At 39.6% G+C, this 23,303-nt stretch overlaps 1 protein-coding gene across 3 annotated transcripts in view; it reads left to right on the top strand.

The window, feature by feature from the left end:
- Positions 1–23,303, top strand: part of LOC103357774 (unconventional myosin-VIIa) — a 47,996-nt gene that overhangs the window by 5,582 nt on the left and 19,111 nt on the right. For all 3 annotated transcript variants that reach the window (XM_008282476.1, XM_008282477.1, XM_008282475.1), the window contains exons 2-21: positions 644–757; positions 1,539–1,691; positions 4,505–4,689; positions 5,754–5,875; positions 6,304–6,446; positions 6,664–6,777; positions 7,726–7,879; positions 7,967–8,043; positions 8,684–8,803; positions 9,473–9,615; positions 9,730–9,940; positions 10,184–10,319; positions 12,853–12,959; positions 15,164–15,301; positions 16,075–16,233; positions 17,949–18,041; positions 19,041–19,135; positions 19,272–19,356; positions 20,324–20,542; positions 22,395–22,712. In XM_008282476.1, the coding sequence (XP_008280698.1) occupies positions 644–757; positions 1,539–1,691; positions 4,505–4,689; positions 5,754–5,875; positions 6,304–6,446; positions 6,664–6,777; positions 7,726–7,879; positions 7,967–8,043; positions 8,684–8,803; positions 9,473–9,615; positions 9,730–9,940; positions 10,184–10,319; positions 12,853–12,959; positions 15,164–15,301; positions 16,075–16,233; positions 17,949–18,041; positions 19,041–19,135; positions 19,272–19,356; positions 20,324–20,542; positions 22,395–22,712 (2,886 nt within the window). The remainder of the gene's footprint in view (positions 1–643; positions 758–1,538; positions 1,692–4,504; positions 4,690–5,753; positions 5,876–6,303; positions 6,447–6,663; positions 6,778–7,725; positions 7,880–7,966; positions 8,044–8,683; positions 8,804–9,472; positions 9,616–9,729; positions 9,941–10,183; positions 10,320–12,852; positions 12,960–15,163; positions 15,302–16,074; positions 16,234–17,948; positions 18,042–19,040; positions 19,136–19,271; positions 19,357–20,323; positions 20,543–22,394; positions 22,713–23,303) is intronic.

Genomic DNA, 23,303 nt, shown 5'->3' with positions numbered 1-23,303 from the left:
TCTCCCCCCTTTCCTGTCTCCCTCTACTGCACTAAATAAAGGCAAAAGCCAAAAAAATATATTTAAAAAAAAAGTAAATATTTATTTGTGGAGCACCTTGTAAAACAACAGTTGCAAAAGTGCCTTGAAAAAGCATAAAAACAAGCAGCAGAAATAGAACCAACTAAATTAAAATAGAAATAAAATGAAAACATTAAAACATTTTACCCAGACAACATTAAGCTGTAACAGCGAAGGAATATACTGAGTTACAATCGTCCCGTCCAAAAGAATTTTATCGCCATTTTTGAAAGATTAAATATGACCCACGATGGCACATGTTTCTAAATGTGAACAAAAGATCCAGAACAGAGTCAAATGTGACACCTAAATCTTTGGATTCATGCTTAAGTTTAGAGGATGAAAGTCTCAGAAACTGCTGCAAACTTTTTTTAAAACATAGAAGTGTTCCTCAACAGAACATCTGTCGCGATTGTTTCTTAATGAAGCAGGCAGTTCATGGTCCTCTGTACTACTCTGCTAGTTGTGTGTTTTGAATTTCATTCTTGTTCCCTTAAGAAAACATGAGTCTTGGAACATCCTGTATTGTTGTACTGTTGTAAGTTGATGCTGTGTCTAACTGGAGTTGTGTTCTATTCACCAGGGGGACTATGTGTGGCTGGACCTTAAAACGGGCCGAGAGTTTGACGTCCCAGTGGGAGCTGTGGTCAAACTGTGTGACTCTGGACAGATCCATGTTCTGGATGATGAAGGCCGGGTAAGTCAATGAAGGTTTGTCTGAACACACTCTGTATGATGGCAAAAATTGAAAAAGAGACTTGTGCAACGTTTTTCCAAGTGCCAACACGTTACCAACACAGGAAACAAAATACTCACCTCTTAGATTTTTTAAATTTGTTTTCATACATGTCTCCTCTCTACTTTCTGTAAACACTGCCTGCAGTTCAGCTGAAAAGTCCCTCAGTTTTTGTCAGGTGAATGTGCGTCACAGCTGCGTCACTAATACCTTCATGGTTGAGTTAAGAAATGCAGATTTTTTTTGTCTTTTTACAGAATCTAGTTAACATATGATTAGTTCAAGGGCTGTTAATAACTTGAATGTCTGATAACTCTTCCTGTTTTTACATTTTGTAGTTGCACACATGGTTTCATTTTGGCGATTTTCTTTTAAAAACTTCTTTTGACTTTTAAACTCTGCGGCAGGTTTTGGGGTTTTGTGTCTTTGTATGGCAGTAAAGCTAATGGATGGATGAATGGATGCTGCTGTCCTGTTACTCTTCAGTACTACTAAAATGACTACTAAGAAGTTTATTTACTTCATGTCTTCCTATGATGTGAAACACCAGCCTACACCTACATCCGCTCACATGAAAAAGAGCATTCCTGATTTTAAGACTTTTTTCTTTCTTTAAGCAATTTGAGCATATTAACAGTACATTAAAAAATACAAGGACATTATATTAGACTTAGGTGGATGAGTAAATATGATTTCAGGCTGTGGTTCCTCTGATTTTTTTCTTCTTTCCTCGTCCACACAGGAACACTGGATTTCCCCTCAGAATGCCACCAACATCAAGCCGATGCACCCGACCTCCATCCACGGTGTGGAGGACATGATCCGCCTGGGCGACCTCAACGAAGCCGGCATCCTCCGCAACCTGCTCATCCGCTACAATGAACGCGTCATCTACGTTAGTTCATCTCTGCAGCTCTTATCAGAAAAACAATGTTTACAGTCTCTGTGACTTCAAGGCTTTTCTGTTTGACTACTACGTTTTCATACAAAGAGCAACTGTTGGCAATCGTCCATTTAAAGTCCCATTCGGGTTAATCTGTTTACTTGTACCTTCAACGCCGTGCAGCAGCGGAGTTTACTCCTTGCTATAAATAAAACCCAATGTCCCCATGTTGCTCCTAGAAAGAAGGATTTCTACTGAAGCGTTTTCCATTCACTGAAGAAAAAACTGCAAACGTTACTTCGTCATTATACCTTCCAGCTCTCATAGGCCTGTGTCATGTTTATTCTGTTAATTGTGCATCCCTCTTAGCTTTAAATCGGCTTTTGGTTGTTTTGTTCTCTATCCATGTAGACTAACTGTGGTGGAAGGGTGAGTATAAAATGTGTCACAGAGATGTACTAACACCTTTCCACAATTTTCCTAAAATATTTTTTAACTGTGGATGTTAAGAGCAGCCATGAATGCAATTTTGCTCCTGTTGTCTGACAGTCAAGATCAGAATCAGAATCAGAAACAGATTTATTGCCAGGTATGGTTCACGCAATATGAGGAATTTGTTCTGGTGGGTTGGTGCAACAAAACAACAATAAATATAGAGTGAACAATAAATATACAGTAAAATAAAGTAACTAAAAAAAAAAAACTGTAATAGTGCAAACAACTGTAGTAGTGCAAAGAATCAAAGTTAAATTTAAATAAGAACCATAGACCAGTAGTGCTATTTACAGGAATATTGAGGGTGCATTTATACAGATATAGAGGGGGCAGGGAGCGTCAGTGGGTGTCCTGTGTCTTGTTCATGAGGCCGATGGCAGACGGAAAGAAGCTGTTTTTGTAGTGTGAGGTTCTGGTCCTGATGGACCAAAGCCTCCTGCCAGAGGGGAGTGTTTGAAAGAGTTTGCGACCAGGGTGGGAGGGGTCGGCCACAATCTTACCTGCACACCTCAGAGTCCTGGAGTTAGTTACTAAATTAAAAATATGACATAAAGCATCAAGCACTAAGATCCAAAACCAATAATTCAATCAATTAAAATCTCATTTTCTCAAGGCAGTGGAGAGCATTTAAAAAAATAAAATAAAATCTAAATCTGGATGTAAAAATAGCCAGTTCAGGGCACACTATATAAAGTGAAGGTTTAGTTCGACTCTGTGGTGCACAGTAACTCAGTACTTCTCAATTTTAGTTTAAATTTTGAAGGACTGATCTGTAATTATTTCAGTAATTTAAATTCTGTTCTATGACACACTGGAAGACAGTGTGGGGATTTGAATTAAAACAAAAGCAAACTAATGGATGAAAATGAAAGCAAGGATAAGTTTTATTCTAGCTTTTTTCTGTTTTGTTTTGTTTGCTTTTGATTTTCCATAGCTTCTGAAGTAATTCTTTTTTCTTGCCAAGAACTAAATAAGAAGACAGACACTACTGGGAGTCTGTTGCCAGCAGGTGGTTAGATTATCGTACTATAAAGACTGTCAGCAGAGGAAAACAGCTGGCCTGGTTCTGATGAGTAGGAAAAACATCTGCCTCCAAAGCTCACTAATTAGAAAGTTATATCTTTGTTAAATCTCAACAAACAACTGAATGTTAAAGCAACAAATTGTGATCATGTTGTCACTGTGACATTGCCAGGCAACCAACAGAGGTTGCAGGGAATCACCAATCCTCCAAAGACATAGTCCAAGAAAGTGTATTTACGAAAATGCCAAACTTCCTCAAAATCCAGTCTATGATTACACCAGGATATTTGGCCTTGTTTTTGGTGACTCTCAGTGCATTTTTCTTCTCAGCCAAATCAATCATTGGGAATGGGAATCTATTAATGGCACATTTTAGTGTTGTTTGCATAATTAAGATAGCTAATTATGTTGTTGTGCATAATTGATCGAGTGGAAACATGTTAAATAAAAGAGACCCCTGGATTAAGCCTTGAGGAACTCCACAGGTAGTAATGAAGTGTCTCAAATGCAGAGCTGCTGAATAAAACAAACAGTCCCAAAAAATAGTTATGACATAGCACCTAATTATGTTCTTGTGACTACAGTTTTTTTTTTTTTAAACACATTTTGTTTTTTTTAACATGTAACTAATATAAAATAAACGCAGAAAAAACAAAAAGCATAAAACCCATAAAATTACACAATAAAGATAACAGAAGTTCTTGGTGTCATTTAAATAAAGGAGATAAGGTCATTGTGATCATAAGAAATAAAAGTTGGTAGCAGAAATTAATTAGGGAATTTAAATAATGATCTTGATTTCAATGAGAGTTTAAATGTAGAATTATTAATGGCTACTCTTGACTTCCATATGTAAAGCACTATATTCATCTTGCTTTATTAATGTTTTATTTTAGCCTCAAGGCTTTTGGCTGCATCCGTGATTATATAATCATTTTAGAGTGCAAATTTGCTGCAAGAAATAGTTGATTGTGATTGATTCAATGGACCTTGAGATGCTTTGTAAATTTTCAGATCAGTCAAATTAGTGTGACAATAAAATTAGAGTAAAATTAGCTCTAATGGTGGAACAACTGAAACACCAATGAGTCAAAGAGACAATGTGTGGATTGGAATGAATGATCTGGTATGATTTATAAAATACGAAATCAGTGTTTTTTACAAAGTAGAAGCTGTAAAAATCACAGGGGAAAGTGGAAATGTTCTGTCTCTAAAATGAAAAACAGTGACTGAATGTGCACCATTTGGTCTTTTCCTTGTTTGAGATACCCACTGTTCTGTTTTGTTTTGTTTTTTGCTTCCTGCAGACGTATACAGGCTCCATCCTGGTAGCAGTGAATCCCTACCAGCTGCTGCCCATCTATACTCCAGACCAGATCCGCCTCTACACCAACAAGAAGATCGGCGAGATGCCGCCGCACATATTTGCCATTGCAGACAACTGTTACTTCAACATGCAGCGGAACAACAAGGACCAGTGCTGCATCATCAGGTGTTTATATGGACTCAAAGTGACACAAATGCAGTTTAAAAACAAATATTCAACCCCATTTACCTGCAAAAATTGTAAATAAAATGTCAGTGTAATGAGAAATTTCTTTATTAATCTCTTTGAGGAAAATCAATAGTTGCTGAAATATGTGAAAGTTGATCAGTTTTAGTGTTATGTGACCATTTCCATCTCTTTTATTTTTATCAACTCTCATTTATTTATTCATGTCTTCATTGTTTGAAAGTGCTTAATGGAAACTATGGGATCTGGAAAATCGAATAAATTAAAGTATAAAAATGACATATATGAAGTGAAACATATTGAAAAATGAAAATATTGACAATGAATCGCTTTCAAATTTGCAACTAGCAAATTAAATATTAAACATATTAAAACATTAAAATATTTAAAACTGTAACACCAAATGAAAACCCAGATATACAGAAGAGGAAAGGTGAAACGAATATATAAGAATGTCCGATTCAAGTCATTTAGCAATTTAAATACTTCTGTATTTTTAACTAAACAGTCAAGCTAGTTGTGGTTTGTCATCTTTAACATATTGATGTTTGCAGGCAAGTTTTTGCTGGTAGGGTGAAGGTGTGTGAGAGAGTGATGCAATAATGAAATCAAAAAGATTCATCCTTGTATCCTTGAATAAGGAGGTAAATTTGTTAGTATTACAGATTGTATTGTCAGTTCTCTCAGCACTGATCTTCCATCTGGTGTTAGTGGCGCAGAACGCAATATTTTCCACTGTGATTGGATTTTTCTTGTTGAAATATACCTTGGGAATAACTTGGCGTTTTGTACCCAGGTCTGTACTTTTGTTTTGTTACTTTTCAGCTTATAGTTGTATTTTCTCAAGCTGTGGAAGCGCTTCAGCTATGTGTCATATTGTCTTTCTAAGGGAAAAATGAATGGGAACATTTTTTTTTAAACTAAAAAATACTCTTTCACAACTAAACCACAAGTGTGCTGCTGCTGCTCCACCTGTTTATTAGTAAAGAATTCATCATGTCTGTATAAAGTATGAATATGTGACGGTTGTTTCTGTGTGGCAGCGGTGAGTCTGGAGCTGGGAAGACCGAGAGCACAAAGCTGATTCTGCAGTTCCTCGCTGCCATCAGCGGTCAGCACTCCTGGATAGAGCAGCAGGTCCTGGAGGCCACACCCATCCTCGAAGGTCAGCACTAAGCTCCACGAAACAGCATCTTCTTACTCGTTTTTTTAGAAATTTATCACACAATATGCAAGAGATGGAGTTTTTCATGGGACTGTTGATGTTCAAATTTTAGTTTTTTGGAGAACTTTAAAGCCCTTTCATCAATGTTGTCTTGAAATCTTCCAATTTGTAGATGTTCTGAAGTTTTTTGTCCTATGGTGTGATTGTAAGCAGCATATGGAGTTTTGCATTAGTCTTTAGACTTTAAGATTCAGATTTTCAACTTTCCATTGTTTCTGAGCGCTTTAGGGACTTCTCATGTAGATAAGAGTTCCTTGAAATCCTCCAAGGACGAGAATGAACACAGATATTGAAAACCACAATTTTTTTTGCTAAACAGCTCAGTCTGTTTCTGTCACCATCACCGTCTGATTTGTTCATCCATTCAGCCTTCGGCAATGCCAAGACCATTCGTAATGACAACTCCAGTCGCTTTGGGAAGTACATAGACATCCACTTCAACAAACGAGGGGCGATCGAAGGAGCTAAAATAGAACAGTACCTGCTGGAGAAATCTCGTGTGTGTCGACAGGTGAGACAACAAATCATAAACTACGGATTAAACACATCTGTAGTGTCAACAATGAGCACAGTATTTACATTCAGCTCTGTTTCATTTGTTTATATTGACATAAACTTTTACTGAATTGTCTTTCATCATCTGTTTATACAGTTGAATTAAAGGTGCTCACAGGAGGAATTGTTGTCAAATACATTTTAAATGTTAATTTCTTTTTTTCATCCTGTAGGCTCCAGATGAGAGGAACTACCACATTTTCTACTGTATGTTGAAGGGCATGGCTCCAGAGATGAAAGCTAAGCTCGGCCTCGGCCTCGCCACAGACTACTCCTACCTCACCATGGTGGGTCTGCAGCTGCAGGTTCAAAAACTCTTGAGGGGTTTGAGCATGAGTAGCGTGGTGTTGTTGTATGCATTAGCTCCACGTATTTGACCTGATCGGTCACAATAAAGCATTTTCTGTTCTCTTTGGTGGAATTATCACATTTACTTTTTAACATCTTTCCCAAATAATATAATGAAAAATTACTTTGTTAACCAGTACAAACGAGTGTGCCAAAATAACCTCAAATTGGGGTCTAACTATGAGACTGCTGAATTTTGGCTAACTCCCTCCTGTATAACTTTTCCTCATTATATAATTAAAATTGACCTGCATAGTGAACTTACAGGATCACAGTGATTGTTCACGCTACAGGTAGACTTGTCATAATTATCATGCAATGGTCTAATCACAAGTATTCAAGCTGACTGTGATCATTTTTTATTTCCATTTGCATTCACCTGTAGACAGACTTCCACATCATTTTCCACCGTTTGTCTTATTCTACTCTGGTTTAATGAGTGAAAAGTTATAAAACTTTTTTTCTTTTGACACTCTGACTAAACTATAAACCACTTAAGCTCTGTAAAGGTGAACTTTCCATTATAAGTGTTTTCAAACGATTTATTTTGGTATTAAACAATAAAAGAATATGCTGGAATGAATGGTTCAGATTTAGCAACGTCTAATCCCAATGTTACCTCAGTTGAAATAATCTGCTCTTTTTGTTATGTTATATAACGTTCAGTCTTGTTTTTTATACAGTGCAATCCCTTTTTTGTGATGATTTTGTGTTCTTTTGTGTTTGCTGTATGCTGCTAACTCAAAGAGCTGCCTTTTGTTGTTGTTTAACAATGACAGTAAAGATCAAACTGTCTGTTTTAAAGAGCAGCACACAACTGCCTCCTACTGTTCTGGTCTGGCTACAAAAATAAATACCTAAACTTCTGTGTCTCTTGCTCATCACAGGGTCACTGCACAGAGTGTGACGGTCGAGATGACCTCAGTGATTATTCCAGCATCCTGTCAGCCATGAAGGTCCTCATGTTCACCGAGACCGAGAACTGGGAGATTTCCAAGCTGCTGGCTGCCATCCTGCACATGGGCAACCTGCGATTTGAGGGTGTGTAAATACTCAGTTTAGAAACATGAATCAGAGATAGTAGTCAAACCTCAAAGCAAAACACTGATCTTTCTGATTTCTCTTCAGCTCGTACGTATGACAACCTGGACGCCTGTGTGGTTGTGAGATCTCCTGACCTGGTAACTGCTGCTTCACTCATGGAGGTTTGTACCAGCGAACTGTATGTGATCTGTAAATCTGAACTCAGTCTGGTGCTTAACAAGCTACCTGCTTAAAATCTGACAATAAAGCAATGTAACACTGGGTTTAGACTGATATCAGCAACAAGTAGCCCAACCTGAAAGACACATGGTGACATAGAGCATCAAGTCATCCAAAGCACTGCTCCATGCATACTTTGCTCGTAATGCAAATCACAGATGTGTCCACAGGTCTTTTTCTTTCTTTCTTTTTTATTATTTCTAAACACACAACAGTCAATATCACTACTGCCAAGGCTTCTTTACATTCTGGTTTCTTTTATTACCTGCCCACTCCTACCTGAAGACATTTTGCAGGCATGGTCCTGAAAGAAAACAATCTAAAATTGATCTGTGACAAATGCGTATTTGTCATGTGTCTCTGCAAAAATGTATGACTCTATAATCACCTAATCTGACACAGTAACCATCTTATGAGACACAAATATTGCGAAGTCTAAACCTGGTATATAACACGTTAATATGCCTGACAAATACTTGTTTTTCTGTCTTAGAAAGGAGGGAATCTGCTTTAGATCAAAGTTCATTTTCATGACTTTTCTGTCAATCACTGTCGTTCTTCTTGTTTGTTGTTGTGTCGTAGGTGGAGCCCAAAGACGTGATGGTGTGTTTGACCACTCGAACCCTCATCACACGAGGCGAAAGTGTCGCCACGCCTCTCAGCGTAGAGCAAGGCCTGGATGTGAGGGATGCCTTTGTTAAGGTACTGATCTTTAACTGCTTCAGAGAAAGATTTGTTAACAGAAAATGTCAACGTGAACTCCACAGGGAAGCCTTTGAAACTTTGAGTCAAAGCTTTTCATCGCTCAGAGCTTCTCCAAACTGGTACGAAGATATGTGTGTTGTCTAATGGCTGTCTTCTAGGTTCCTTATTGATGTTAAAAATTTTACTGCTGGTTTTCAGCATCCCATAGACCTGCTCCAAAACGTATCACTTGGCCTCTGCTGGATCTTTCTTCATCTTTAATGATGACTTTGAGATCAGACAAACTGCATCTTTAATGCAGTTTGAAGCTTTTATTTCATCCTGATACTTTTGACATTTCATGTTTTCATCTATCGTTAACAGCTTAGTCAACCTGTAATTCATTTCTTCTTTTCAGCTGTGTTCTGTTTAACTGACGGTTTCTACACAAATACAGTAATGTCATTAAGGTGACTTTATTCATTATTCTGTGAACAGTGGCCCAACAGCTGAAAATATAAGTTAGAGCTTTAGAAAATTACAGAAGTCTCTTCTTTAAAGAGAATTCTGTTTTATTTCAACCTGCTGTATTTACAATTAATGTGGCTTGTATTTCTATGTGTTATGCTAACTTTTCGACTCTTCACCAATTTTATTTGTGTTATTGACTTTGTGCTTTATTATCAGGGGATCTACGGGAGGCTGTTTGTCTGGATAGTGGAGAAGATTAATGCTGCCATATACCGACCTCCTTCCTCCGAGACGAACATCATACGAAGGTCGATCGGGCTGCTGGACATCTTTGGCTTTGAGAACTTCATTGTCAACAGGTAATTTATATTTTATAGTTTGATGTTGTTATTGAGCCATTCATCTAATTTAGTGTTATTCCTGCTAATTTGACACTTTCACATCTTCTTCTCACTCTATTCTTCAAACTGCAGTTTTGAACAGCTTTGCATCAACTTTGCCAACGAGAACCTGCAGCAGTTCTTTGTTCGTCACGTCTTCAAACTGGAGCAGGAGGAATACAACCTGGAGGACATCAGCTGGCAGCACATTGAGTTCACTGACAACCAGGATGCACTGGACATGATTGCCAACAAACCCATGAACATCATCTCCCTCATTGATGAAGAGAGCAAGTTTCCAAAGGTACAATACGACAGAGTGACACTGGGGAACCGGAAAATGTTTCTCATGAGAAGTTACAAAAATATTGTGTATATTAATACAATAGTTTTGTGGAGATATGCAGATTTGCTGATCAGTTTTGGGCCATTAATTCAAGTTAGTGGTGTAAACTACTTAAATGATCTAGAACATCCTGGTAAATGCAGAACAGTAGCTTTACAAAACAAAAATTTTGATGTGTGGTTTTTTTTATCCTTTTTTTAGGGAACAGATGCTACAATGCTGTACAAGCTCAACTCACAACACAAGCTCAACTCCAACTACATCCCTCCAAAAAACTGTTATGAAACCCAGTTTGGCATCCAACACTTTGCTGGAGTGGTGCATTATGAGACCAGAGGTATGTTCTCTTTTCCTTTTGCTTTTCATTTATGTTGCTTTTTGTGATTATACGCTGTTATTTGCGACGGTTTATTGCTGCCATTTTGGCTCTGACTTTCAAGAGAAAATACTGGAAAAGTTTTTAGAACTGACTGTTTGCTGGGCAGAATTATATTCAGGTTGTTAAGTAGTTCAGTTCTGTAAATACTTCATGGGATCATAGGAAAACATACATGCATTAAGAGTCATATATATGTCCTTTGTCTAGTTTTTAATGTTGAGTTGGTCATTATAAACTTGTGCTGTGCATCCAAACCTTCAACCTTCACATCCACAAAGCAAAAGTGAAAAATACATCCATCCATCCATCCATCCATCCATCCATTGTCTTCCGCTTATCCGGGGTCGGGTCGGGGAGGCAGTAGGTGGAGCAGGTCGTCCCAGACCCAGGCGTTCCCAGGCCAGCCGAGAGATATAATCCCTCCAGCGGGTTCTGGGTCTGCCCCGGGGTCTCCTCCCAGGTGGACGTGTTCGGAAAACCTCCAGAGGAAGCCTCCAGAGGAGGCATCTGAACCAGATGTCCATACCACCTCAACTGGCTCCTTTCGACGCGAAGGAGCAGCGGCTCTACTCCAAGCTCCCTCCGGATGTCCGAGCTCCTCACCCTATCTCTAAGGCTGAGCCCAGCGACCGCTCTCGACATTGAAGAGATGTGTCAGCCATGACAGTCCGACAATGAATCTTGTCCACACCTGGCGCTTTGCCACCGAGGAACTTCTTAACTACCTCAGCGACCTCTACCACGGATATGGACGCAGAAGCCCCCGAGTCTTCAGGCTCTGCCCCTTCAGCTGAGGACGTGTTTACCGGGTTCAGGAGTTCCTCAAAGTGCTCTTTCCACCGGTCAACGAGATCCCCAGTCTGGGTCAGCAGTTCTCCTCCCCGACTGTACACAGCCTGGGCGAATCCCTGCCTCCCCTTTCTGAGGCATCGGACGGTTTGCCAGAACTTCCTCGGGGCCGACCGAAAGTCCTTCTCCATAGCCTCCCCGAACTCCTCCCACACCCGAGTTTTAGCTTCCTCGACCGCCGCAGCTGCAGCCCTTTTGGCCAGCCGGTACCTGCCTGCTGCTTCAGGAGACCCCCGAGCCAAACAGGCCCGAAAGGTCTCCTTCTTCAGCCTGATGGCATCCCTCACCGCTGGTTTTGGGGTTGCCGCCGCGGGTTTTGGGGTTGCCGCCGCGACAGGCACCAGTGACATTCTGGCCACAGCTCCTTACTGCTGCTTCTGCAATGGAGGCTTTGAACATGGACCACTCTGACTCCATGTTCCCAACCTCCCCCGGGATGCAGGAAAAACTCTTCTGGAGGTGGGAATTGAAAATCCCACGGACAGGGGCCTCTGCCAGACGTTCCCAGTTCACCCGCACTACGCCTTTGGGTTTACCAGGTCTGTCCGGCAGCCTTCCCCGCCATCGGATCCAACTCACCACCAGGTGGTGATCAGTTGACAGCTCTACTCCTCTCTTCACCCGAGTGTCCAAAACATATGCCCGCAGATCTGATGATACGACTACAAAGTCGATCATCGACCTTTGGCCTAAGGTGCTCTGGTACCAAGTACACTTATGAGCAACCTTGTGTTCGAATATAGTGTTTTTTACGGCCAATCCATGGCTAACACAGAAGTCCAAAAGCAAAACACAGTTTGGGTTCAGATCAGGCAGGCCGTTCCTCCCAATTATGCCCCTCCAGGTTTCACCGTCATTGCCCACGTGAGCAAGTAGTCCCCCAGGAGAAATATGGAGTCCCCAGGCAGCACCTATTCCAGGACACCACCCAGTGACTCCAAGAAGGCCGAATACTCTGAGCTGCCGTTTGGTGCATAAGCACAAACAACAGTCAGCGTTTTCCCCTCTGCAACACGCAGTCGCAGAGAGGCTACCCTCTCGTTCTCCGGGGAGAACTCCAACAAGGCGGCGCTCAGCCAGGGGCTTGTGAGTATCCCCACACCCGCCTGGTGCCTCTCACCGAGGGCAACTCCGGAAAAGGAGAGAGTCCAACCCCTCTCCAGGAGTATGGTTCCGGAGCCCTTGCTGTGTTGGAGGTGAGGCCGACTATATCTAGCCGGTAGTGCTCCACCTCCTGCACCAGCTCAGGCTCCTTCCCTGCCAGTGAGGTGACATTCCATGTCCCCAGAGCTAGTCTACGCCACCAGGACTCCTGCCTACCACCCGGTGGGCATAGCACCCAATTCCGCTCCCCTTCCCTGAGGGTGGTGGGTCCTCTGGGAAGTGGCCCCGTGTTGCTTCTTTGGGCTGTGCCCGACCAAGCCCCACTGGGCCCCAAGGCTCAGCCACCAGACGCTGTATACACTGCTACATACATTGCTGTAAAAATGTTGATTCTGATTAGATTTTTCTACCTCAGCTTTATTTGCAACCCTCTTGTCTGACAGTAATTCCATGCTGATTCAACTTTTAAAGTTTTTTTGTCCAAACTAAATGCATCAGCTATGTCCTCTCACTGTTTCTGTCTACATCCTTCGTTTAGGGTTCCTGGAGAAGAACCGAGACAGCCTCCACACCGATATCATCCAGCTCGTCCACTCGTCCAAGAATAAGTTCATTAAGCAGATCTTTCAGGCTGACGTCGCCATGGTGAGACCAGGAGACACTTTACCCGTTCACTCTATTTTTTCTCTCTCTCTTATTATGCTGTTGAAGGTGTCTTCAAGTGATAATGTCACTGGTGACTTTTGCCTCCCTTCAGCTTTTCTCCTCACAGTGTTGGCTTTTTACTAATGGCACTCCCCTCCTCTCACTCTGCTGTCTCTTCTCTGTTTGCTCCGTCTTTTCCTCTGACATCAGTTTCTGTGTGGCTATCAGCAGCCCAGCACCCCTGCTCCCAAGGTAATCAACACCCTCTAGCAACATGTGGTCATTTCAACCCTGTGTGCGTTTGCTTAGACTGAATCCAAATATCCACGATGCAGCTAGCGGCATCCCTCTGCCTCCTCAAGCCCTTTTCTTTATTCCACAGGTGTGTAGTTTGTTGTAGCAGAAGCCAGAGGGAACATGGTGTTGATTTAGCTTGAAATATGAGCCGGCACATTCTCTGTGTTGTCTCCTGTTTCGTTTCTCTGTTGTGTGCAGTAGAAATAACGTGTGCACCCTGTGTTTCCATTGTGCATGTTAAAAGTAGCAGCTGTGTTGAATATGAAAAAGAAACAGATTTTCTTCAACATAATGAAAGCAATAATTAGATTATGTAAAATATATAAATGTTTGTTTCAAAGAACTTTTTGTGGAAGCTGCTTGAAAGCTGATATATCTCATCTATGTTTATTATTCAGATGACGGTGGTGTACTTGACTGCATTGCATTGAAAAGAGTTCCTAATATTTTGTCCACCCGTTCTTAAAAGTGAGGAGGGGAAAAGTATTACTTATCAACATAAGTATAAAAGAAGAATGTTTTGCAAGTTGTTGCATTGATTTGCACAGTCCAATTAAAACTGGATTTAGGAAGACAGATTGGTCCATCAATTGTTTTGATTTCATTAATTAAATCCGGAAAACATAACAAGATTTTGTTTTTTGTCAAGATCAAGACTTTGCGCTTCCCATTTTTATCTTGAAATGGGCCAAAAATTACATAAATTTAAAAAAAAAACTAAAACTGAAAGGCAATCTTGTTTCTGTTTTCCTGTTATTTTGTTGTCCCTAAAGTGCTCACAGAAAAGCAAAGTCTCAACAGAAACTTTTTAAAGCATTTTTATTTTTTTGTTTTAAGGAATTTGTAATTAAATTGTTTTTAGGCAGAGATATTAACCTTCACTGTCGGATTCATCAGTGCTGACAGATGAACAGCAACCTGTTAAGAATGAAAAAGTGCATTCCTACACTCACATTAATAGTGTTTTATTACAGAAAGAACTTTCCTAAATTAAACTTCACAGATAAAGTCTTCTGCTGTCCTCATTGATGTGTTTTTAAGAAAAAGAGTTATTATTAAAAGCCCAGGGTGTAGGATTTAGGAGGATCTGTGGGCAGAAATGGATTTGTATTCATATCTATGTTGTACTTTGTTTTTGTTAGCTTAGAATGAGCCCGCATATCCGCCGTGTTTTTGCAGAAGCCCAGATAAGACAAACCGAACACTGGCTCTAGAACATTGAACTGGCAGCCACTGTAGGTCCTCCTGCAAGCTTAAAAATGTCATATGTGACTAAATCCTACAAACTGATCCTTCAAGTCAGCAACGTGCAAGAATGTTGGTGATACTGTTGCAATGTTTTCTTTTTGATCTGAGAAAAAAAAATTATTTATTTATTTATCTGTGTCCTTTAAAATGGCAGATTAAATGTCTTGAAATTCCAATTTGGAGTTGAAACAATGAATTGACTGACAGAATGTTTTGCAAATTGACTGGTTATTTAAGTAATTTTTCTGGTATAAATGCCAAACCCAAATAGCTTTGACTTTTGTTGCTCAGACAAAAAAAGACATTTGAACACATCATCTTGGGCTTTACATTTTCATTTTCAAATCTCACATTTTAAATACTAACTTATTGTTTTATACATTTAGAAAATAAGCACAAAATTATTTGAATAATCGATTGTGACAGTAAAACTTCAGCAGGTTTTTTCAGGCAGCTAGAAAATCAAACAAAAATGCTTTGAGCAAACAAAGTTAAAAATGCACTGTGATATTTAAATTTGAACACACATCATCAGTTTTAAATAAAGGTACTTTTCATAGTATCCTCAACAGCTATATTTCAAAAACATACATATTAAAGGAGGGATATTCACCGTCTGAAACAGTCAAGACTGTATATGTGTGTGTTTGTGTTTGCAGGGCGTTGAGACTAGGAAACGCTCTCCCACTCTGAGCAGTCAGTTCAAACGTTCCCTTGAGATGCTGATGAGGACGCTTAGCGTTTGCCAGCCATTCTTTGTTCGCTGCATAAAACCCAATGAGCTCAAAAAGCCTATGGTGAGTTTACTCTGTTGGTGTGTTTGTGTCTGGGTTCTTCTGTCTGTATTTATTGTCATTTAAAGCTTTTTGGCTCATCCAGTCTGAATTTACTGCATGAAAACTGTGATCCTGAAAGTCAAATAAAACATTTTTTTTTTTAAATGTACTTTTCTAAAATTCTATTTTAGCTCTTTTTTACTTAAAGAAAAGCATTACTATATTCTATTTTTGTGCTCTGTTTTCTTTGCTTGTGTCTCTTTCTGTTCTGCCTGTTTCAACTTGACATTGATATGGTTCTCTTGAATATCTTCTTTAGGTTTTGACCTCATTATGTGAAGTGCCCTTTAATGACTTGTTGTGATTTGGTAGAATATACATAAATTAAAATTAAACAGTGCAATATAATATAAATATATAGTTTAAGTATAAATCTTGATTTACTTCCAGTAATTTAGCTCTCATTTTAAAAGAAAAACTTGAAATCTCAAAGTGGAATTTCTTCTTGAATATTATATTTATATATTCTTTAACCTCATTTTTCATTTACTCTTTGCACCAAATTCAGTCAACTAATGTTACAGAACACTTGTGCCAATAGATCTATAAGCATAAATGACTTCATCTATGAGCGTAGGGCTTTGAATACACAGTTTTGTTTTTTAAAGTGATTTACACTTAATTTTTTTGTTTTGTTTGACATGGAATATGCTAAAATACAAATCTTAAAACTTTGTGTTAACATCTGATTTTAACGTTGCTTTTGTGTTTCTGTGTGGGTTTTTTTTTCTTAGTTATTTGACAGAGAGCTGTGCATTCGTCAGCTGCGATACTCTGGCATGATGGAGACCATCCGGATCAGGCGGGCAGGTTATCCAATCAGATACAGCTTTGGCGAGTTTGTGGATCGGTATCGAGTTCTGATGCCCGGCGTCAAACCGGCTCACGTACAGGTCAACAGCACAGTCTTCTTTGATAGTTCTTAATCTGGTTAGACATTTTCAGAGGAGCTACTGGTGTTGCTATTAAAGGATCAGTTCACCCAAATCGATATAGTTTGACTTTTGGAAACTTCCTGTTTTTGTTACTGACATGCATTTGTAGAAATCTGATTAGAATTAGGGTGGCGAGATGGTGCAGTTGGTAGCACTGTTGCCTCGCAGCAAGAAGGTTGCCGGTTCACGTCCTGGTGGGGGCACCAGAATCTTTCTGCGTGGAGTTTGCGTGTTCTCCCCGTGCAGCGTGGGTTCTCTCCGGGTTCTCCAGCTTCCTCCCACACAATCGAAAAACATGCTGAGGTTAATTGGTGATTCTAAATTGTCCGTAGGTGTGAATGTGAGTGTGCTTGGTTGTCTGTCTCTCAGTGTGGCCCTGCGATGGACTGGTGACCTGTCCAGGGTGTCCCCTGCCTTCACCCTCAGTCAGCTGGGATAGGCTCCAGCCCCCCCCTGCGACCCTAGTGAGGATTAAGCGGTGTATAGATGATGGATGATTAGAATTACTTTTTAAACCACCTTCAAATCTGGTTTAGATCCAATTTGCGAAACATCACACTTTAATGTCCCGACTCTCTAAAAATCAACGTACATACAATCTGTATATGCCAAGAAATGGAGCTGGACTGCCAGTCTCAATAAGGCCATTGAGGCTCAACACAAAACACAGAGCAGAGATTTGAGCTTATTTTTGTTTTTTGTTTTTTTTTTGCACTTATTTGTAGTTATTATGCTAATGTTTAAATCTGTGGTGATTCTTTGTGAAGGATAATAAAACTAAAAATATTTGTACTGGAATTAAATGAATATACCTCTTGTTTTATACAACAAAATAATGTATTTGGATGTATTGGATGTGATCTGGTTGTTTGAAAAGCGTCTGTTGTAGCACTGACGCTGCACTAGTTGTGAGGGCCGATGGCTGGCGAGAGGTTGTTTGCGTCACTCGTGCTGAAGCGGCTAAGTTGTTAGCCGTGAAGAACTCCACAGTACTCCAATGTAAAAAAACATCGAGCGAAAATTTATTTGGATTTCACAGGGCGATCTTGTTACAGGAGTGATCGAAGTAAACAACAGCTAAACAACTACCGAAGTTGGCTGATACTGCCGACATAAGCTTGCAGCTACGGTACGAAAATTGTATCACCTCCATCTCTGCCTTTTCCTTTCGGCGCACTTACCCGGAAAAAACAAATGCTGCCGTAAGCACGTAAAAAAAAATCTGTCAGTATCTTAAAGAAACAGCAAAACCAAATAAAGCAAATTACATCTGAGTTAATAAACATTTTTTTCTGACTCAATCTGTGCAAACAATCTGAGATACTCTGGGATCTTTATAAGATCATAAATGTAAAATTATTTATCAGAATAACACAATAAAATTAACACTACTCAGTTACTGAACACAGTATTATGAGTTCTATACACCAAACATGGGCTCTTGGCTATAGGAAACCTAGCTTATAAAGACAATAAAGACAACTATGAGCCTCTTATAATTCAAAATACTACTTAGTGTGCTTTGGCTCCTATACTAGTTATCTGAGACAGAAGCTGACAAATGCAACGTTTCTTTTTGACATCATGTATGATGAGCACTACATCACCATGCCACTGTAAAGTCTTTACTGTTTGGGGAATTGTCACTTTTACATAGGTCTGTTTCCTTGCAGGAGGACCTCAGAGGGACCTGCCAGCAGATAGTCTTGGCCCGACTGGGGAAACATGACGACTGGCAGATTGGAAAGACCAAGATTTTCCTAAAGGTTGGTTTTCTCCTGTAAAAGTTAACTTCCTGAGTCCTGGAGGATTGAGTTGCGTTGGGCGTTACTGCAGCTTACTGACTCTAAAGCACATCTCGGTAGCTGTCTGTGCTGTTTATTTTTAAAAAAGCAAAAGAAAATGTGAAAAATGAGTATGTAAATGTACAAACAATGCTCCTAGCTTCATTTTGTCCACCATTGTTTTTCACATGCTTTGATTTAAATCCTACTTTATTTTTTGTGGTGGCTATTTATGCACTGCAATTGCATATTTATTGCACTTATGCAGATGATGTGATGTTTTATAATTTCGTTGAATCCAAATGCAATATGGGAACCAAAACCAAGAACAGCTGCATTTCCAAAAGAGTCTGCCAGAACTTTTAGTTCCAGGGATTTTTCAAGAAATTTAAAGGTTTCTTCTGCACTTTGTTAACTGCATTTCCATTTTAAAGCCCTGTAAAAATCAGACGAATTAGTCAGGAGACATTAAACAAGACAAAAAAAAAGGATGACATGAGTCTTTTCATTCACGTGTCTTTCTCTACATAAATGCTTTACAAGACCTGGACCCCTTCATCGGTCCATCTATCATAGGATTCATTTTGTAGCAAACAAAACCAACATAGTTGTTGAGTTGTTGTAGCTTGCTGCAGGTGCAGATTTTTAATAGTGGTTGTAAAATGAAATGAAATGAATGAAAGTTCCTGCAGAGGAAGTGCAGCTAATAAGTTCCTTAAACCGTCTGTGGCTCTTATTCTCAGCTCAATTAATTCCTACTGAAGGTGAAATCTTTTAAAAAATGGGCCAGATTACCCCACATGGGAACATTAGTACCAAATAGAGCTGTGGTTGCCTTTTGCAATACTTATCTCCAATGATCTCTTGTTGTAGTGAAGTTGAGATATTTCTATCACCTCTAAATGTATTTAGTAATGTGCAACACATTGGCAAAGGATTTATGTAAAATTTGAAAACTTATTTCATGTTGTTTCTCCTCAGGACCACCACGACATGCAGCTGGAGATCGAGAGGGACAAAGCCATCACTGATAAGGTCATCCTCATCCAGAAGGCAGTGCGAGGACTGAAAGAAAGGTGGGCAACTTTCTAGAAGAGACCTCAGCTTATTCAGAGTCCTGTATATGTCGGGTAAATTTCCTATTCAGTTCTAAGGAAAACATTCAGCATTTCTGGTTTTAAATCTTATTTCCTTTTGTTTGTGTTTTTGTAGGACAAACTTCCTCAGACTGAGGAGCGCTGTGACTTTTATTCAGAAGGTCTGGAGGGGTTATCGATCCAGGAAGAATTACCAAATTGTGAGTTGTTTGCACAATCAATCTGTTGTTTTTATATTTTTTTCTTGGATTAAAATATTGTTAAAATCCTGCTTTCTACCTCTTTTTTCCTATGCCCTCCATGGTTTTTTAGCTACAAGCTGCACAAATCAACTTTCGTCACACTATTTGTGCACCATACTCATGTCACTTTCATTTATTTGACAGGAACAGTGCTCATTAAGAACTGAGGCTGAACCGGAGTTGCTATAAAATGACAGGTCTTATAAACTCCTTAATACAGAAAGTAAAGTCCTGCATATCTATGGAAACAGAACAAGCATGCCTTGAAGTATAGGGAGTTCAAAAAGGTCTGCTGTGCACTATGACACAGTTATAAAGGAAAACCAAAAAATTATTTGCGTTTTTAAAACCCCTACAAACTTCATGTTTAACTTGCTCCTCTGCGTGCTATTGTGCTGTGTGTGTTGTGCTCAAGTTTGTTTTATTTTCCTGTCAGTCTCTAATTTGTTTACATACTTGTCTTGTGTCTGCTCTGTGTAAATACTGCCTGCAGTTCAATTGAATACAAATTTGTCACATGACTGTTTCTCACAGAAAAGTCAATTTTGGTTTCATATATATATATATATATAAAATTGTAATTTTTGCAAAAATGAGTGAAATGTTTTGGGGGCAATTTTTTAAATGAGACATAGAATCAAGTGATTCTGATGAATGTAAAGCTTAGACTTTCATCTTCAAACTGCTCGTCACATATGATTAGTTCAAGAACAGTTTAAAATCTGGCATCTCTTTCTGATTTTACACTTTCAGGTGCTTGTACATTTTGTAATTTTGCACTTTTTTAATTGTAACATGTCTTTTATACCCACTGGTAGGTTTTGGGGTTCAGAAACCAGTTAAGCCATGTCACTACATAATATGTACACAAATCTGATTGCAGAATACCAACACCTGACCTGTACGACACATCTCTCTCCTGCAGATGCGGTCAGGCTTTGTGCGCCTCCAGGCGGTCTACAGGTCGAGGAAATACTACAGAAACTACCGGATGACTCGCCTTCGCGTTACCCTCATCCAGGCTCGGTGCCGCGGCTTCCTCATCCGGCAGACGTTTTGGCGGCGTCTTCGTGCCGTGCTGACCATCCAGGCCTACACCAGGGGCATGATAGCCAGGCGCCTCTGCCAGCGGCTCAGGGCAGAGGTAAAGAGTCATTACATTTACTACTGCTACCTACATCGTGTTGTTCACATGTCAGGCAGAGAGGCCTACTGGTGCTGAGGGTCATAGACCGATGTGATGAAACTGTGACGCCTTATTATATTTGCTCTTGTAATGACATGATTAGATGCAACTTGTGGGGTACTGATGGTTATTTCCATTTTTGCAGAGAATTAGGTTAGCTTAGCATAAAGACTGGAAACAAGGGAAACCTGCTAGCCTGCCTCATTCCGAATTAATAAAATTCACCAACATGTACCTGTAATGCTCACAAAATAACACATTTTACCTCATTTAATGTCATTGAATATTTGCAAAAAAAAAAGTTGAAAAGTGGCACTTAGTGATTTTGTGACCTTAAGAAGCAACAAGGCTAACTCTTTCCCCTGGTTTTGGTCTTTATGCTAAGCTAACTGTCCAGCTTCTTTTTTTTTCATGAAAACCGCGACAGCAATACAAATATTTAAAGAATTCAGGGTTGATTGTTAAGAAAATCTAAAGTGCCATTACAAACACTCTGTATCATCTCTCTAATGAAATAAAAACAAACTTTTGTAGAACTTTCTGAAGGTAAAGAAAACTTCTGGAAGTAAGAATACTAATTTTTTTCTGCTTTCCACTGAAGCATTGCTGTGATTTAACACTATTTTAAACCCATTTGTTCCATTGCTTAGTACTTTTCCAACCTAAGTAGGAAATCAATTCTTGTTTAACATTTTTTGTGATATATTTACAGGTAGGATACAAAAAATAAAAGGTGCTGAATTCAGAATCAGACAGGTGCCTATAAACCTCATCTCTTTTTGTATACTTTGCCATTAATGTCGGAATTTATGAGTGAAGCCGCCAAAAAAAAAAAAACCTTTCAACACACACCAATTTGCCCCAACATTCAAACCACTGACGAGTCATGTAAATAATTAATCCTTGATTATATTGATTATCTTGTTACAATGGCATCTGTCAGTGGGAGGATATATTATTCAGCAAGTGAACATGTTTTTTTACTTCCAGTTCGGGCATTTTAGTTTCATCTGTTTGAATCATGACTTGAGTTTAATTTCTTTTGCAAACTGTTGTTTTATTTGTACGTTTTGTCTGACTACTTACTTGTTTAATACTGAACACTTTGGGCCTAAATTATGTCACCAGAACACCTTCTTTTGATACATATTTTTTTTAAGTGAGTTTGTTTAAACCTGCCTGCATGTATGTTTGTGAGCTTTTTTTAAAAAAAAAAAAAAAAAAGATTTTGCATTTTGTTTGCCATGGTTGCAAATCTTTAACTTCCCTGCCCTGAAAGACTGTTGAATAAATTGTTTTGTTTCGTAAATGTTTGTCAGATCTCAGTTTGTTAGTAAGTTGAGCTTTCGGAGAACATTCGATTAGCATTCCTGAGTGATACGACAGCGAGGAGGGTGAGCCCAACAGCAGAACAGCTGGCAGACCAGAAGCAGCTGCTGTTACACATTGTCATTGTCAAATATGTTAATATTCAGTCAGAGCATTGTGGCTTTGACTCCTTTATTGTTTTTTTATTGTAGAAGTTTAGATTTATTCTTCTGTAGCACTCACTGTAAGGCCCTTTAAACAGTTAAAAGTACTTTATGTTGTGTTGGGCATTAAAGAATACTTTATATATTCTTTGACTCTTGTTGTCTAGTCACATATTTCTTAGAAAAATGTTGTTTTTCCTGTAACGCTTCCCTTCATCGCTTCTGCAGACTAATAGTAAGAAACTAACAGACAAGACAGTAAATTAATGAGTAAAATCAGTGTCAACACCTAAACCTGACTCTATGAACTCTTGTCCCTCTGTATCCTCCCTTCACAGCTGCAGCGTCGCCTGGAAGCCGAGCGTCAGCGCCTGGCAGAGGAGGAGCGTCTGAGGAATCAGATGACGGCTCGGAGGGCCAAAGCCGAGGCCGAGAGGAAGCACCAGGAGCGGCTGGTCCAACTGGCCCAGCAGCAGGAGGAGAGGGAGAGGGAGGAGAAGGAGGAGGCGAGGAGGAAGAAGGAGCTGCTAGAGCAGATGGAGAGGGAGAAGGAGCAGCCCGTCGACCACTCGGACATGGTCGACCGTATGTTCGGTTTCCTGGGAAACGCCGGACCATTACCCAACCAGGACGGACAGGCACCAGCAGGCTTCGAAGTATGGATTAGTGGGTTTTGTGGTCCAGTAAAGATATCTGACTAAATGCTCTGGTAGCGTAGTATTAGTAGTATTTAATAGTAGTAATTGGATGGATGATTTGCTATGACATTCATGGTCCCCAGAGGATGAGTCCAAATAGGTCTGGTTCCCCTGACGTCCCACATTTGTGGTTTTCAGTGAAATATCTCAACAAATTTTCAACAGATTATTGAGAAATTTGGTTCACACACTCGGTTTCCTCTCAGGGGAAATTTCATTAACTTTTGTGAACTCACAACATTTTGTTGCTGTTTTTAATTTATTGCTAAATATCTGCAAAAATACACTCAGCTGTACTTGGTGTTTACACCTAATTAGCAGAATTTAGCAGGCTGACAACTCAGTCATGTTAAGGTGAACATCAGTATGTAAGCATGCTAATGTTAGCATTTAGCTCCAAGTTCAGCTGTTCGACACTATTCCTCCATAATGTAATGCACAAAAGAAACTGAAGAGCAACAATAACTTGTGGGTAAAACAGCTTCAGAACTCTTTAAGAGCCAAAAACATTTTCCTTTGTGGGCTGCAAGGTGGAGCAGTGGTTAGCAC

Source organism: Stegastes partitus, unplaced genomic scaffold (assembly GCF_000690725.1).
Source record: "Stegastes partitus isolate 25-593 unplaced genomic scaffold, Stegastes_partitus-1.0.2 Scaffold273, whole genome shotgun sequence".
NCBI lineage: Eukaryota > Metazoa > Chordata > Actinopteri > Pomacentridae > Stegastes > Stegastes partitus.
The sequence above is the reverse complement of the archived record's forward strand: the minus strand, read 5'-3'. Positions and strand labels throughout refer to the sequence as shown.